Source organism: Quercus lobata, chromosome 8, assembly GCF_001633185.2.
Source record: "Quercus lobata isolate SW786 chromosome 8, ValleyOak3.0 Primary Assembly, whole genome shotgun sequence".
Classification (NCBI taxonomy): Eukaryota; Viridiplantae; Streptophyta; class Magnoliopsida; order Fagales; family Fagaceae; genus Quercus; species Quercus lobata.
Genome location: NC_044911.1, coordinates 56813494 through 56829533, shown reverse-complemented (window position 1 = coordinate 56829533; position 16040 = coordinate 56813494). Strand labels below are relative to the sequence as shown.

The window sequence follows — 16040 nt, the reverse complement described above, 5'->3', positions numbered from 1 at the left end:
CAACCCACCCACGTCCTTATTCCATTTCATCATCATGATAAGAACCACATAAACGACATACCGTTTTTCCCACACAGTGTCAGTCAGTCCCAACTTCCAAATAGGATGTGTCGTTTACCTTAGCACCTCCAAAACCCCCCCAAATGCTTAAAACCCTAACACACACAGACTCAGACACAGCCATTGTGACCACCATGAACAACACCACCAAACCTCAAGTCCTCGAAGCCATAACCAAAATCCTCACAACCCCAAACACGCCACTCGAAACCCTAACCCCACATCTCCCAAACCTGACCCAACCCCTCTTCGTCTCTCTGCTCTCCTCCAAAACCCTATCCTCACGCCCTTCGACCCTCCTCTCCTTCTTCAAATTCGTCCAATCCCGCTCTCCTTCCCTCACTTCCTCTCCCCATTCCCTCCTCTCTCTCCTCCCTTCCCTCTTCGCCCACAAGAAATTCTCCGACGCCAAGTCCCTCCTCGTATCCTTCATCGCCTCCGACCGCCACCACGAGCTCCACCGCTTCCTCCTCCACCCGCCTCGCCTCGTTCCCGAACCCTCCAAAGCCCTTCTTGACACCTCCATTGGCGCCTATGTCCAATCCAAGCAGCCCCACCTCGCCATGCAGATTTTCCACAAGATGAAGCGCCTTCGTTTCACCCCGAATTTGCTTACTTGCAACACACTCCTCAATGCTCTGGTAAGACACCCGTCCACGTATTCGATTTCTTTGTGTAGAGATGTTTTTAAGGATGCTGTTAAGTTAGGTGTGAATTTGAATACTAATAGCTTTAATATTATGATTTATGGGTATTGCTTGGAGAACAAGTTTAGTGATGCTTTAGGGTTGGTTAATATAATGAGTGAGTTTGGTTGTTCGCCTGATAATGTGAGTTATAATACAATATTGGACGCGTTTTGTAAAAAAGGGAGGTTGAATGAGGCTAGGGATTTGTTGTTGGATATGAAGAATAGAGGGTTGTTGCCAAATAGGAACACATATAATATTTTGGTTTGTGGGTATTGTAAGATGGGGTGGTTGAAGGAGGCGGCGAGTGTGATGGAGTTGATGACGAGGGATAATTTGTTGCCTGATATTTGGACGTATAATATGTTGATTTGGGGGTTGTGTAAGGAGGGTAGGATGGAGGAAGCTTTTAGGTTGAGAGATGAGATGGAGAATTTGAAATTGTTGCCAGATGTGGTTACGTATAATACGTTGATTGACGGGTGTTTTGAGTGGCAGGGAAGTTCGGATGCGTTGAAGTTGATTGAGGAAATGAGTGAGAAAGGAGTGAAGATGAATGCGGTTACTCATAATATATTGGTTAAGTGGTTTTGTAAGGAGGGGAAGATGGAAGAAGCAAGTACTACTTTGAGGAAGATGGAAGAAATTGGGTTTTCTCCGGATTGCGTTACTTACAATACTTTGATTAATGGGTATTGTAAAGCAGGGAACATGGGGGAAGCGTTTAGAATGATGGATGAGATGGGTAGGAAAGGCTTGAAGATGGATACTGTTACCCTTAATACCATTCTACACACTCTTTGTGGGGAGAAGAAGCTTGCTGAAGCTTATAAGTTGCTCAATAGTGCCACTAGGCGAGGTTATATTATTGATGAGGTAAGCTATGGAACTTTGATGATGGGATACTTTAAGGATGAAAAGCCGGACAAAGCCTTGGAGGTTTGGGATATGATGAAGGAGAAAGGGGTCCTTCCCAGTATTGTCACCTATAACTCTATAATTGGAGGACTATGCCAATCTGGAAAAACTGATCAAGCAATAGACAAATTGAATGAGCTTTTAGAGAGTGGTTTTGTCCCAGATGAAACTTCATACAACACAATTATGCATGGTTACTGCCAGGAGGGGGATGTTGAGAAAGCATTTCAGTTCCACAACAAAATGGTCGAGAATTCATTTAAGCCGGATGTGTTTACGTGTAATATTCTTCTCTGTGGGCTTTGTAGAGAGGGTATGCTAGAAAAGGCTCTTAAGCTTTTCAACACATGGATTTCAAAAGGGAAAACAATTGATACAGTCACTTACAACACATTGATTTCAAGCCTATGCAAAGAGGGGAGATTTGAGGATGTATTTGATCTTCTTGAAGAAATGGAAGAGAAGAAATTAGGTCCTGACCAGTATACATATAATGCCATTCTTGGTGCGCTTATAGATGCAGGCAGAATTAAGGAAGCAGAGGAGTTTATGTCAAAAATGGTTGAAATGGGAAAACTATCTGATCAGTCATCACAACTAGGCAAGGAGCAAGATGATGGAACCCATGATAATCCAGAAGGGTCTGATTCAAGTTCTATTGCTCATTCAGAACAGATCAAGGAGCTGTGTACTCAAGGGAAATACAAGGAAGCAATGTGCATTTATGAAGAACTCACTCAGAAAGGTGTCTCTGTAAATAAATCCACTGTATTTAGTTTGATGGATGGCCTGATCAAGAGGCGAAAGAGCATATCAAAGGTTGCCCGGTTGTAGCGAATTTTTCAGCATGGACAAGTACATGGTCATCAACATGCTCTACATGGCATCACACATAAGGATTTAAGGTAAGATGTTTCCTTCTGCTTGGAATTGAGAGAGGAATGGTAGTGCATGGTTATCATCTGATAATGGTTGCCTAAATTATTTATTGAGTTATTCTATTAGTTATTTTTTTTTTAAAGGATTTAGTGTTGCTATCAGTTTTATTATTTTCCCCTTTTCATATGGTGCTTTTGATTTTTAATTGTACCTAAACAGTCAATAGTTTGGAACAACTGGCTGAGGCATATATACATAATCACTTGCATACCATATGAGAATGTCCATGTAATTTACACATTAGCGCATGGATTGAATGTACAAATGCATACATATGAAATTGAATAGTACTTTTACAATAATATCATTTACTTTTTACTGACAAAAAAAAAATAGTACTTAAAAAAAAAAAATCTGAAATTGAATAGTGAAATTGAGACTTCTGACACATAAATTTTTTAAATAATTTATTGGTGTACCTGCACTGAATCGTATATTGTCTGGTTGAATCTCATAGTAAGATGAAAAAGAAAAACATAAAATGGTGTAAAGCAGAGGTAATATAGATGATATCTGTTGGCTATTTTGGCATTTTCAAACACCTTCTTTTCTTCCATCTTACATGAAGTGATTTATAAATTCCCACACCTGCATAAATAAAAAAAGTATATTCCAAACTTTGTGAAACTGAAAAGTCCTAGGGTTTTTGCTGGAGATACCTTTGTGTTAAGATGGAAGAGGAATTACACAGGAGAAGCTAATATCAAAATTCAAGTTAAAACATAGGAGTGTTTTGTTTTAAGTTGAAGGCTTGCAAAAAGATAAAAGGCCTAGAAGAATGTAGTTTTAGGGATCAAGAAGAGACGTGATGGTTTTTATTTAAAAGTTGATATGAATAGTGGTGTGTATCAATGGAGAATGCAGAAGTATCAGATACAGTTTGTGTAACTATGGAGAATGCAAGAAGTATTGGATGCATTTTGTAGAAGCATTTATCTCCAAATATTTTTCTTTTAAAACCAAGAAGTATTAGCTAGCAGCTATGTATTTGAGGTCATTGCTGCATACATAAAGTATGACCATCTTATAAGTGCGTGATACAAGTGCAACTCTGTATAAATATCCATGCAAGATTTATGGAAGTTGGGAACCTCCTCTAATTTTGTATCCATAACCCCTGATAAACATTAATACTTCTAAGGAAGATGATAGATTAATCGTATATTTATTGGATTTTTCAATGACCTTTGGATAAGTAAATTTGTTTTTGATAAGTTGGATTTGTCAATGACCTGGAGAGGATTATATTTGAAATTGGTTTGCAGGAAATGATTTCCGTACTGTTGACTCAAGATCTGAAGGCGATGCAACGTAAGAGAAGGTGCTTCAGTGATATGATGATATTTGATGATACCAAGTGAGCTATTTCTCTTTTTATTTTGTGTTAAGTAAACTTTTATTAATGTTTATTTTCCCCTATCCTTTTAATTGCAACATTTTTTTTCCCTTTATCATTTCAATTCTGTTATTTCATCCAAATTTATTAAATTGAGATAACAGAATCACATTGAATAAATTTGTTGACATTGCTAGTTTAGGTGGCAGTGGCATGTGCCATGTCAATTAAAAAACTTATATATATATATATATATATGTGTGTGTGTGTGTGTGTGTGTGTGTGTGTGTGTATTTGAAATTAAAAGGGGAAAAAATCTCCACCATCACCATCCCCACCAATGCCTTCACCAAATTAGCGCCCCCCCCCCCCCAAAAAAAAACCCAACCTTCACTGCAGATCAAGAGCTTTACTCTTTCTCTCTCTCTCTCACGTTGAGAATTGAAGTACGAAAGAAGCAATTTCAGACTCCCCCCTCCCCTAACCCTCAAAAAATGTTTTCTCCAAGGTTGACATTTTGTCACTACCACTGGTAACAAAGACATCATCAAAATGCTTGAATCAAATTTAAATGGATCCATGGTGGAATTTCTTGGAATTATGCTTGTGGTGGTTTGAGGTAGTATTGATGATGGACGATCCTTGATCATGATAACCCATGTAGCCAAACACCATTGCTTGTTATTTTCCTAACACTTTTTTTCCCCAGAACACCAATGCTGTTTCAAACTTTTGCACTTAAAAGGATAGCCTTTCCGAACAAGCAAAATTAAGGATTTAAAACCCAATTACCAAAATGGATAGGGCACTTTCAAGTCAACTGCTGCCCATGAAAGGAGCTGGGTTGTGGCACTCAGAAGAGAGATTTTCTGTTTTTGCCTCCCTAATATCACCAGAAAAACTTTGAAGTTTTGAATCATGAATTGCTCTCCTTTACACTTCCCCTCCCATTCTTACCCCCAAAAGTCATTTTGAGTTAATGTTGGAGAGGGTGGAGAGCTTTTCCTTTTGATAGTTTTTTAGTAGACATGGCATATGGCACTGCCCTGTAATTTAGCCACATCAAATTTAGTCATTTGATTTGCATCTGCCTAACCCTGTTATCTCAATTTTTACGAATTTTGATGAAAGGACGAAATTGAAACAATGCTAAAAATTGGATGACAACATTGCCTCAGTTAGAAGAAAAAGGACGAAATAGAAATACTAATAAAATGTTTGAGTGCCAAAACTTTAATATACCCTTTTGTTTTTAATTAAATGAATTACTTATATGGTTAATTTTATCGTCTAAACTACAGATATTATGAAAATTTCAAATTTAGGCTGTACAAGCATACCCATATTTTTCATAATTGATAGAAAATGGAAGCCCTGTCTACTGCCTACTGCCTCCCTCCATGGATAACATTCCATGCATTTAGGGGCTGTGTTAAATTTGCTATATATATATATATATATATATATATATATGTTTAAAGGGAGGTAAAACTCTCGTTGGTCCGCCGAATCAATCCACCAAAAATGGGTTGATTAGAGTAGGGAGAGCGAATTACTTAATAAAAGAGTATGAAATGTTAATTTGTCCTTGCTCTAAACCTTACAAATGGGGATATAATGATAAAATTGTAATTCACACTCAGTTTGCTTCGATGTAAAATATTTTTCAATTTTACGGTTTTTGTTTTGCAGTAAAATATTTGGTCAAAGGTAAAATATTTTCAATCAACCAAATCAACCTAAGCAAATTTATGCAAAATATTTTACACTTAAAATTTTGGTAAAACATTTTACATTTGCTCCCTCCCTCACACCCTGACACTTATCACTCCCTCCCTCCCAGTCACTTTCACGCTTAACTCTCCCTCTCAGATTTCTCTCCAAAAACCCAGCCACCTCCGGTCCCTCTCTCCCACCCATCACTGGCTCCAAGGTTTGAGGCACCATATGCAAGCTCCACCCTCTGCCGGCGAAACCCAGGTACTTTTCTGATTAGATTTCTCTTCTTTTTTTTTTTCTTTTTTTTTTTTCATTTTTCTTCATCTCTATCCTTTCTCTGGTTTTTCTTAGTTTCGATTTCTACTCCTTGCTGGACAAAGTTTCAGGTTTTATTTTTGATGAATCATAATTTTTACACATGTTTGATTTCTTATCATTTTTCATATGGGTTTTTTGGTGTTGATTTGGTTGTGAGATTTATTTATTTTTTTTGATGATTTTGACATTGGTTGTTTGATATGAGTTAGGATTTATGATTTTCAGATCTGGGTTTTGTTTTTGGGGTTTTATTTATGTGTGGCATTATGATATTTGTGTGATGAAATTATTGTATACTAGTTTATGATTTTCTTTTCTTTTCTTTTTCTCTGGATTGTTGTTGTCCCTATTTTGTTTTGTTTTGTTTTTGTTTTTTTTTTTTCAGTGTTTCTTTGTGATATATATAACATTTTTTTTTTTTCGGAGCTAAAAACGATAGAAACTTTGATTGATACTATGGAATAATACAAGTAAAAACCGAGTTAAGAGCAAACTCAGCTAGGGGGAACACCAGCCCAACAAAGCGATATCCCCAGGAAAAGAGAAAGAAGAAATTGAATAAGGCCAAAAGAACATGAGGCCAGACAAAAACTACCCTCTAGCTATCAGATTAGACCTGTGCTGCCATCATGCTTTGGTAGTTTTCCAATAATCCACTAGCACCCTGTATAATCACCCTTGGATGCAACTGAACCTGTTCAAATTTGAACTTGTTTCTTGCGTTCCAAATAGCCCAAGCTTAGTTAAAATTCAAAGAAGATAATAAGGAAACTAGGCTTTTGATTCATTTTTAATTATTTATATCAACCTCTGAGTAATGCATTTGGGAAGCATATTGATTGTAATTTCTGGACACTACACAATATCCGGCTAATGTTGCCTTATATACCTAGAGACTTCAAATTGTGTGAACTAGCTGAATAGGAACATCATAGGCTTCCACTGGGCACAATACCAACAAATATTGCTATTCTTTAAAATTTTGACGAGCTACACATTGTGCTCAAGCTAATTACCTAAGCAGTCTTGAGATTGACACTAAAATTGTCTTGTTGACTTCATACATTAATGACATTAACATTATAGTTTTGATTACGTGTTCTTATTATTATTATTTTTTTTTAAATGGAGATTTAATTTTTTTTTCCATGTTTGGACCCAAAAGGTATCAAACTTCTGTAAAACCTGTAATATAAGTCAGACAAGAATACATGCAAATCAAGATTTGGGTCAGAAAAAAGCTAGCTTTGCTGTACTCATTCTCTATCAAGCTCTTATAAAAAAATTTAAAAAATTAAAAAAAAAGCTTGGTTCTGGGTTTTGTCCAGAAATATTTTGCAGGTTCTGCTGTATCTTGGTTGAGAAATGTGAACCCCTACCTCTTGATTGGAAGAGTCAAGATGGGTTGTTGGTTCAGAATGGAAAATGTGAGAGGCCCAGGCCACTGGCTTGGGACCTTTAGTATAAGCTGCTAAATGTGACAACAATAATTGTTAAGCTAATGTTCTGTTATGGAGATAGGTATTGTTTCCAACAATCTTTAGTTTGTTATTAGCTTAGTAAGATTTATGGAAAATTTTCAGATTCCCCCCCCCCCCCCCTCCTCACAAAAATATTAGCTAGGGAAAGCCTTAAATACCAGCAATTTGTGTCAACTACATGATTTTTCTTTCTTCTGTTTGGACCTGTCAAAATCTAGGCTGTTTCTTGTAACAGTCATACCATAATTCTTTGCTTGTGGCCCTACTGTTGCTCACCTATTATTTTTGTTCTATGTATGTCTTTGTGGTGGCATTGGTGCAGGAATGCATCAGCATATGAAAGAGCATGATATGCTCAATGCTTTTATACATCATTAATTGTTAGCATGTACGCCACATGACACTAGTTTTAGTTTAGATGCCTACTGATTACTGCATTTTATCACCTTCATCTTATTGGTTCATCTTAATTGTCAGCGTTGCTGGTATATGCTGCATAACATTATTTGCAGTCAGTAATATCAAAGCTACTAATTTTGGTACTCCAATTTAATGTTTTATAGTAACACTAGTGATGTTTGATTCTGGCTGCAGGAAGTTACTTCAATTCTTGTAGCAGATGGCGTATCAAGTGAGAAGATATTAAAGAAATTCTGACAAAACAGATGTAGTTCATATTGTTGTATTATTTTTGAGCGACAGTTAGTGATTTATTTGTTCCAACTGCTGATTATCATTTCAGCTCGGTGTAGAAAATAAAACATATTTTGGGATTTTTCAGCATCTTATTGTATGTGGGATGGTGGATGATCGTATACTTATTCTTGTGTCACACGGCAAAGCACTTGCCCAGCTTTCTGAAGACAATCTAATTCCATATTGCTACTTGCCCAACTTTTTGAATAAGAAATTATCGTCAGCTTCACTTTAGAAAGTAAAGGAATTTTGTTTTTTGTAAAGTGAGCAAAAACTTTTATAGAGTCTGGCAGAAAGTTTGTTCAAAATTAAGTGAAGAACATTATTTTTTATTAGCTCTAATGATCCCTCGTCCGTCTATATATATTTTTTGGAAGTTAATAAAAAAAATGTTTTAATTTTTTAATAGATTTTTTTTTCCCATTTTACATTGTACCAAACACTAGAAAATACTTTACATAGTATTTTCATATACATTGCCAAACATTGTAAAATGAAAATATTTTTTAGCAAATATTTTACATCGAAACAAATGGAATGTTATTCTTTTCTTCCTTTCTCATTTTCTTCCCTCCTATCAAATGACAATAGGGGGAGATGGACTCCCTTTACCCTTCCTCCTCCCAGTTTCCTTCCTACCAAATATAGTTTAGTTTAAAGTAATCCACTGGTATCCTGAGGGGATGATCCATGCTGTTGTGGTCCTGGGAATTGCTTGTTTATGGTTAGTACATTGGTTGCAAGGGGTAGGGCAATGTAAGCTTCAGGGGAGGTGTTATAATGAGATAATGATCTGAAGATTTCATGGAGATTTGGCTTCTTCTTTTATCAGTTTGTATAGTAATCTATGCATTTTCCTTTTTAGAAAGTTCTATGCTAATTAACTTCAGCTGCGTAGTCAATTTTTGGGCTCTAGGATTCTTGGCCTATATATATGCAGCGCTAATAGTGGGTTCTGAAGTAAATAAAAAATGTTATAAGATGATATAGTGATGAATAATTGTAATTAAGTAGGCAACTTCCATGTGTCACAGGTTCACTTGACAAAAGGATTATGTTCTTAACAGTGGGTGATTTTGACGTTCCGTTGAATTAAACTAAAGGCTAACTTATGTTGAAGGTGAAACTTGTTATCCAATATTGTTTGCCTCGTTGAGATGGAAAATGTTGATGAACACCTAGCCAAGAATGTGACAAGCTCAAAAAAATGGGAACTTTTATTGCTAGGTGGTGTTAGTGGAGAAACTTCTGCATGATGTTCAGGTTACCATGGTTTGGCTCAAGGTAAAGGAGAATCCTATGCTGAAAAAATGGTCCAAGAAAACAACCATATTATAGTTTTTCTTGGTTGAAAAGGGGCAAGTTAAGAACAATCGAACAACGTGAACTTGGTTGGGCTCGAAGGTACATGTTGTTTATAGTTGTAACAGCAGTGGAGCACAGTGATGGAACTAGCAGTGAAGTACCAAATATCAACCCATTGTGGTACTCCCATGCATTGATCTTGTAGTTTTTCTTTTCTGGTTTTGTTTGGTTTATCTTTTTACTTTATTATCTGCAATATTTCTGTATTTTGTAAAATTTCTGAGTTTGGAAAGAGGAAAGGAAAAAAAATTAAAAAAGAAATGCGGAAGAATACACACAAAAGCATCAATCATATGCCTAGTATATGTGATTTTTGTGCATTTGTGTTCAATATACTCCGATTTAGAAAAATATATGTACATGGAGTGGCTGTATATATTTACCATGACCAATGCAATTTTTGTTGTTGTTGACTTCAGTGTGATTGTATACTCCTTGTGCATTTTTAATTAGGTACTGATCACTTTCAAATGACTAGAGCCATTGGTCTGCTTTCAAGACTTTGACTTTGACATTTTTTCCTTTCTTATTGAAATTAGTCTTAATTTATTTCGTTATTTATTCTTGTATATATTTAATATCAATCAATCAAATTCGTTGGGGCCTTTGGGGCAGTCATTTTACATTATACTTTTCTTTCTTTTAATTGGTAAGTTATTTTATGCAACCAGTGGGTCTTAAATTGTCATAGAAAATATGCAACAATCTTCTTTAGCTTCTCCAAATAATTTAGTGATTGTAATTTGTAATGCCAATTTTTTACTCTATTTTGAGATTCCTCTCTTGTTGGGATTTTTTGCTTTATGCCCAGGAACTTGGTTGTATTATCCCATAATATTGCGAACTCGGTTGCTCATTGTAGTTGCGATAGGTCCCTAACCATTTCTTTATTTCCTAATTGAATTTTCTATCCTGAAGGTAAATATGGGTCTGGGCCTTCCTCTCTTTCTTTAATACAATTATTCTTAATTAAAAAAATAAAATAAAAAAACAGCTCATATGATTCATAAAAATAAATAGTAAAAAGAGAGCTCATATAATTGTGCATTTAAAACGTTTTACTAAATCTGAAGTGATTCGTTTGGGAAAAAGAAGAAAAGTGATTCTTTTGGGAAAAAGAAGAAAAGAAAAGAATAGAAAAGAATAGAAATTCAGCCAAAAAAGAAGAAAAAGAATGGAAAAGAAGAAAAGACAGGAATGAAAAGAATTTTTAGGTCTCATAAAGTTCTTTATTACTGTTATATATTTTTTTATTATTAAAATTTCAAATTTGTCAAAGGTTTTAGGAAAGAACTTTATAATTTATTGTTCATGTTTCATGTGTTTATTTAAAGCACTATTTACATGGCCAAAGGTCTTGTAGTTGAATTGGCACCTCCCTATGTACAAAGTGCTTGGGGGTCAAGGGGGGAAAGGGTTCGAGTTACGGGGTTAGCAGCATGTTGTAATATCGTCAAATAAGATATTTAAGATTTGAAGTTTGAACCACACCTATACCACAAACCGAATGGTATCTTAGACTAATGATAAAGAGCAATTATTATTGACAACTAGATGTGCTCTATAAATCCAAATATTTCAAGTACTATTCACCATAAATTGCTTTCATAACTTAATATCACAAAATCTCTACTACGGGCTCTATAGATAGAGCTAGAGTTTTGTTTAATATTAAAATGCCAAACAGACACATTTCGTAAAGACAAAGACTTACTATATTATGGAAGCTACTTTAAGGACATACTTTATGGTTAGATTCTTATGAACCTTGTAATGTAATTTATATATTGGATCATACAGCTTTGCCTCTTTGCACTAGTTTAGAATCGAACTAAAGCAAGGGATTTCTCTGAAATAGTTTTCTGAAAAGTAAAGCAAGCATAACATCAAGCTTTTACTGTGGGGGTGATTTCAAAAGGTGAGTGAAGGTTCACCTGCTTCTAAGATAAGTGGGAATGGCCTTATCTTGAAATGCTGGTAATTATTGTGTGTCTTGAAATTGTTGTTTAATATAAACACATGTATAAGATCAAGTATATAGTTAGACACTCGAAGATAAGTAAAGCAAGGGATTTCTCTGAAATAGTTTTCTGAAAAGTAAAGCAAGCATAACATCAAGCTTTTACTGTGGGGGTGATTTCAAAAGGTGAGTGAAGGTTCACCTGCTTCTAAGATAAGTGGGAATGGCCTTATCTTGAAATGCTGGTAATTATTGTGTGTCTTGAAATTGTTGTTTAATATAAACACATGTATAAGATCAAGTATATAGTTAGACACTCGAAGAGATCTAGATATCTCCAAGGGATTCCTCCCTATAATAACCTAGTGTATGTGGAATGGGAGGATTGTATACACTCGAGAAAATAGTTAAATACTCAAAGAGATTGGATACCATTGTTTCTATAAATAAATAAATAAATAAAATGGCATATGTAATAACCTGGTATGTGTGGGGTTGTGGCTTTTTTTGGTGCCGGCAACCTGGCCGTGGAGGTGGAACCCTAGAGCAATGGAGGAGAGAGAGAGAGAGACATAGACATTTTTTTGGGTTTAGAGATAAGTATGGAATGCCATAAATAAGGGATAATAAATGAGATCAACCATAATATCAATATTAATGATTGTCTTTTTTTACTGTTAGATCTACTTAAATCTAATAGTTTAGAAAATGTGTTTCTTAGTGTTGCATTAGGTATAACTTGAACTCATATATATATATATATATATATATGATCTCTAAATGTTTTCTTGGGACAAACCATTAAAGATTCATTCGGTGATCAATTCAGGTATCAAATCCAAAATCTTTGGCAATTTTTGGAGTAATATACACATTACACTGTTTACTTGGCGTGCTGAGCTTCTATGACGGGGAAAGGAACTTTGTCTTCTGGTGAACAGATGGGTGGAGATCCAATTCATGTAACCGTAGACTTTAAACAAGACATATGTCGATTAATTTCTGGATTGTCAAATGGTTCATCGTATTCGTACAACTAAAGATACTAATTTCCTATTTTGTGACCCTTGAGAATTCAATGAATCTAATCCCGACAGATTTCAATATTTTTTGATGGCTATTGAGATTTGAAATGGCAGGTTGTAACTGGTGTACAATAAAAGTAATTTTAATGATGTTTATACGTGAAAATAATTACACATCTACGCTAATCACAATTTATTACCTTGATAAATATGGGAAAGGAAGTGTAGGTGGAGGGGGAGGGTGAGAGGATGGAGGAAATGGTTACACCTTCTCCCTTTTTGGATGTTTTAAAAATGGACAAAGTTTAGCTACAAAATTGATTGTAACTTAAGACTACAAACTCATTCAATATCTTTTTCTTGGAGATAAATTTTGACAAATCCACCATTGGATTACATCTTCTTCTTATATCTTCCATGCTTGCAAAATTTCAAGAAAATTAAAGATCAATAGTTATGTCACCAATAAAATTTTAAATTGCAAGTTTTTGTAATTTAAAATTATACTTAAAATATAAGCTTATAGATTATATAATAAATAATATCCGATTGATATAAAATTTGACATGTGTATTGAGAGCGTAAAGAACATGCAATTCAATTGTTAGATTTTAAAAATATGCTGTAATATTTATTTTATTGAGTGAGTTTGTTGCCTTAAATTCAACCAATTTTGTAGTTAAATTTTGTCCTTTAAAAATTAAGTAGAAATAAATGGAACAAATATTCCTCCATTTTTTGATAATTTAAAATTTAAAATTAGAATGAGAGAAAATGATAAGATGTCATATAAATTGAAAACCATTCTATTTCTTTCTTTCTAATTAAGTAGATATATAAATTGACACCATTAGGACAAAATTGAATATTTATTTAATTTTTTTATATAAATGTAATTCATCCTTTCTACATATCCCACTTTGGGAGAGAATTAAAAATGTATTGAGGGGTTTGGAGAGGCATTTTACTCCTCAAAATCCAACCAAACCTTTTCCCCTTCTACTTTAAAAAACATTTAAACAAGGGCCATTAAGCCCATCTCATTCCTTCCCTCTACTCCCTCTCCTCCCTCTCAATCCAAACACACTGTAAGGGTTGTAATTGAGTCGATTATTGAATGTTTGAACTCAACTCGGTAAGATTAAAAGAGTATTCAAAGCTTTGGTTTGAGTTCATTTATAATTTTGAAGTTTTGGCTCATTAGAAATTCAAGTAGCTTAAACTTAGCCTGGCTTAACATGCTTAATTAGTTAAGCCATCAAGTTGAACACATACTCAAATTAAACTAAATTTCACGACCAACCTTTATCTTGTGTAAAAAAAATCATGTTAAATGGAAAAATAAAAAATAAAAAATAGATCTAAGGGTATAAAATATAAAGTTAATTTCCACATTAATAGAAGTTGTAAATAAGCTGAAATGAGTTACATGCTTAGATATTTGTAATTTTTTTTGTATCTAGTCCATAACAAGCCTTATTATCAAGCTTAAGTTGAACATGAGGATGATTCATCTAACCTTGAGTCATATTTTTGTGAGCTTGTTCATTAACAAAATAATTTTGAAGCCCTTATCGTGCTTGCACCAATACTTTTTAAACACTTGCTTTAGCTTATCCTTGGAGCCACTGCTCGTTGGGTTCCTTTCGTTATGTCAATGCAACTACTTCCTAAAATGTAAATGAGTTCTTCTAGGACTAACAATATTTGTGATACAATTTTGATGTGATAGACTAACACTTTTATATAGATCCCATCATTTTTTCTTCACTACTTACAGTCAATTACATCAAAATTATAACAAAAGTTATGGTACTAATTAATTATATTAGTTTGGATTAAAATTAGTTTTATTGATAGATTAGATGAAGTCATTATTTATCTTTATCCATTTGAAAATCCGTCTTGTATAAATTAAGATGTTAACAATGAATAAAGAACAATTATGAATTTCTATGTTATGATTTGTTAGCTAGTGAAGGTTTGGACTCCCTCAGAGTGGTCCATTTATCAATTTAGAGATCCTAATTCCCTCCAAACAACCGCTAAAAAATTTGGGTCCATAACAATGGACTACTTGTAATTGTTTTTTATATATATAGTGAAATTTCGTACAAGAAAGGTTATCATTGGAGTAGTTTTTCTTGTGAAGGGTTAGTGAAAAACTTTTCATTTGTCACCCAAATTCTTTTGTTTTTATTTATTTATTTAATTGCTTTCGATTTTGGTGATCGTGATATCTATTAAATTGCTATACCCAAATCATTCTGTTATTTGAATGTTCGAATCAATTTTAGATTTTTCATAATCATTGTAACTTATATAGTTAATGTTGTTTACTTTACAAGATTAAAGAACAATAAACAAATAACAAATACCATAGATTGAAACTATTTTTTTTTTTAAATTAAACATGCTACATTATTTATACAACTTATAATAGTTAACTTTGGTATGAGTCAGGACACGAGTCCTACTAAACTGTTTCAAACTTTCATGGTCTAATTTGAAATAATTAATAATTTAAAAACAAAATTAAACTATAATATATAATGTAAGACTTTTTTTTCTTTAGAAAATATTATGTAAGACTTAAAATAATAGTTTGATATATTTTATTTTGCTTTTATGATGTGAATAGACTATAGAGAGGTCGGTTCATCAAAAAAAAAAAAAAGAGACTATAGAGAGGTCGAGCGAAATGAAGCACTATCTCGTCAGGAGGAGAATCTAGATCCTGTCGACACCAGAGAGTAGGGACACCCACCTTGTTGTTTTAGACTTTTTAGTTGCCAAAATCACCCACTTAAAACTTTTTCCTAAAATGATTTTCATTATTTTAAGTAATATCTGTGTCCCCATTGTGCACTACCATTATTACTTACCTTTTCTCCCACACCCCCATCTCATTTCCTTATTCTTTTTGTGATGATAAGAGCATCCACGCTAGCTTGTATAAACCTTTACAAAATACAAAAAGTAATCATTTTTACACATTTTACTCCAAAAATCTTCCACATTAGTCCTTCTAAAGTTGTGCAAATTTACACATTTGCTACAATAACCGTGCATATATACAGGGCTATTGTAGCTCGTTTATACCATATTTTATAAATTTCACGTTTTGCGCCTTTTTTCTCTCTCTCTTCTTTGTGCAAAACAAACTGACTTCTCTCCTCAATGCTCATCATCTTTTTCCTCAGATACACACAAACACACCCACACACAAACACAAACACACAGACAAATGATCATAGAGGGTGCCTTGTCCTAGTCTCGTGTCCAGGACAAGCTCTTCGAGTTGAGTTGCTGAGTTACGAGGATGAGTTTGACTCAGTGGGTCAAGGCTCCAAGTATTCGAAGGGTGCTGTGGATTTTGGGTCCAAGTCTAAAGAGACACAAAGGAGGAGAGGTGTCCCGTGGACTGAAGAAGAGTACAGGTATAAGATTTTCATTGTTTTTTTGTTTTGGGGGTGATTTGGGCTTGATTGGTGATGTGGGTTTTGATGGTTGATCGGTGATTTGGGTTTGATC

The 16040-nt window shown here is 34.3% G+C and overlaps 1 protein-coding gene across 4 annotated transcripts; it reads left to right on the top strand.

The window, feature by feature from the left end:
• The first annotated feature begins 4 nt into the window (after positions 1–4).
• LOC115958538 (pentatricopeptide repeat-containing protein At2g16880) lies at positions 5–8366 on the top strand. Of its 4 annotated transcripts, none has more exons than XM_031076951.1 (4): positions 5–2572; positions 3872–3963; positions 5815–5922; positions 8055–8366. In XM_031076951.1, the coding sequence occupies exon 1, from the start codon at positions 144–146 to the stop codon at positions 2499–2501; it is 2358 nt and encodes a 785-aa protein (XP_030932811.1). In that variant the 5' UTR covers positions 5–143; the 3' UTR covers positions 2502–2572; positions 3872–3963; positions 5815–5922; positions 8055–8366. The 4 variants fall into 4 exon arrangements, with proteins under 4 accessions (XP_030932811.1, XP_030932812.1, XP_030932810.1 ...); XM_031076952.1 differs by having other exon boundaries at positions 5786–5922; XM_031076950.1 differs by having other exon boundaries at positions 5635–5922.
• The last annotated feature ends 7674 nt before the right edge of the window (positions 8367–16040 follow it).

Excerpts from the sequence above, each read along its gene's own strand:
- LOC115958538 (XM_031076953.1), top strand. The coding sequence starts at position 144 with ATGCTTAAAACCCTAACACACACAGACTCAGACACAGCCATTGTGACC.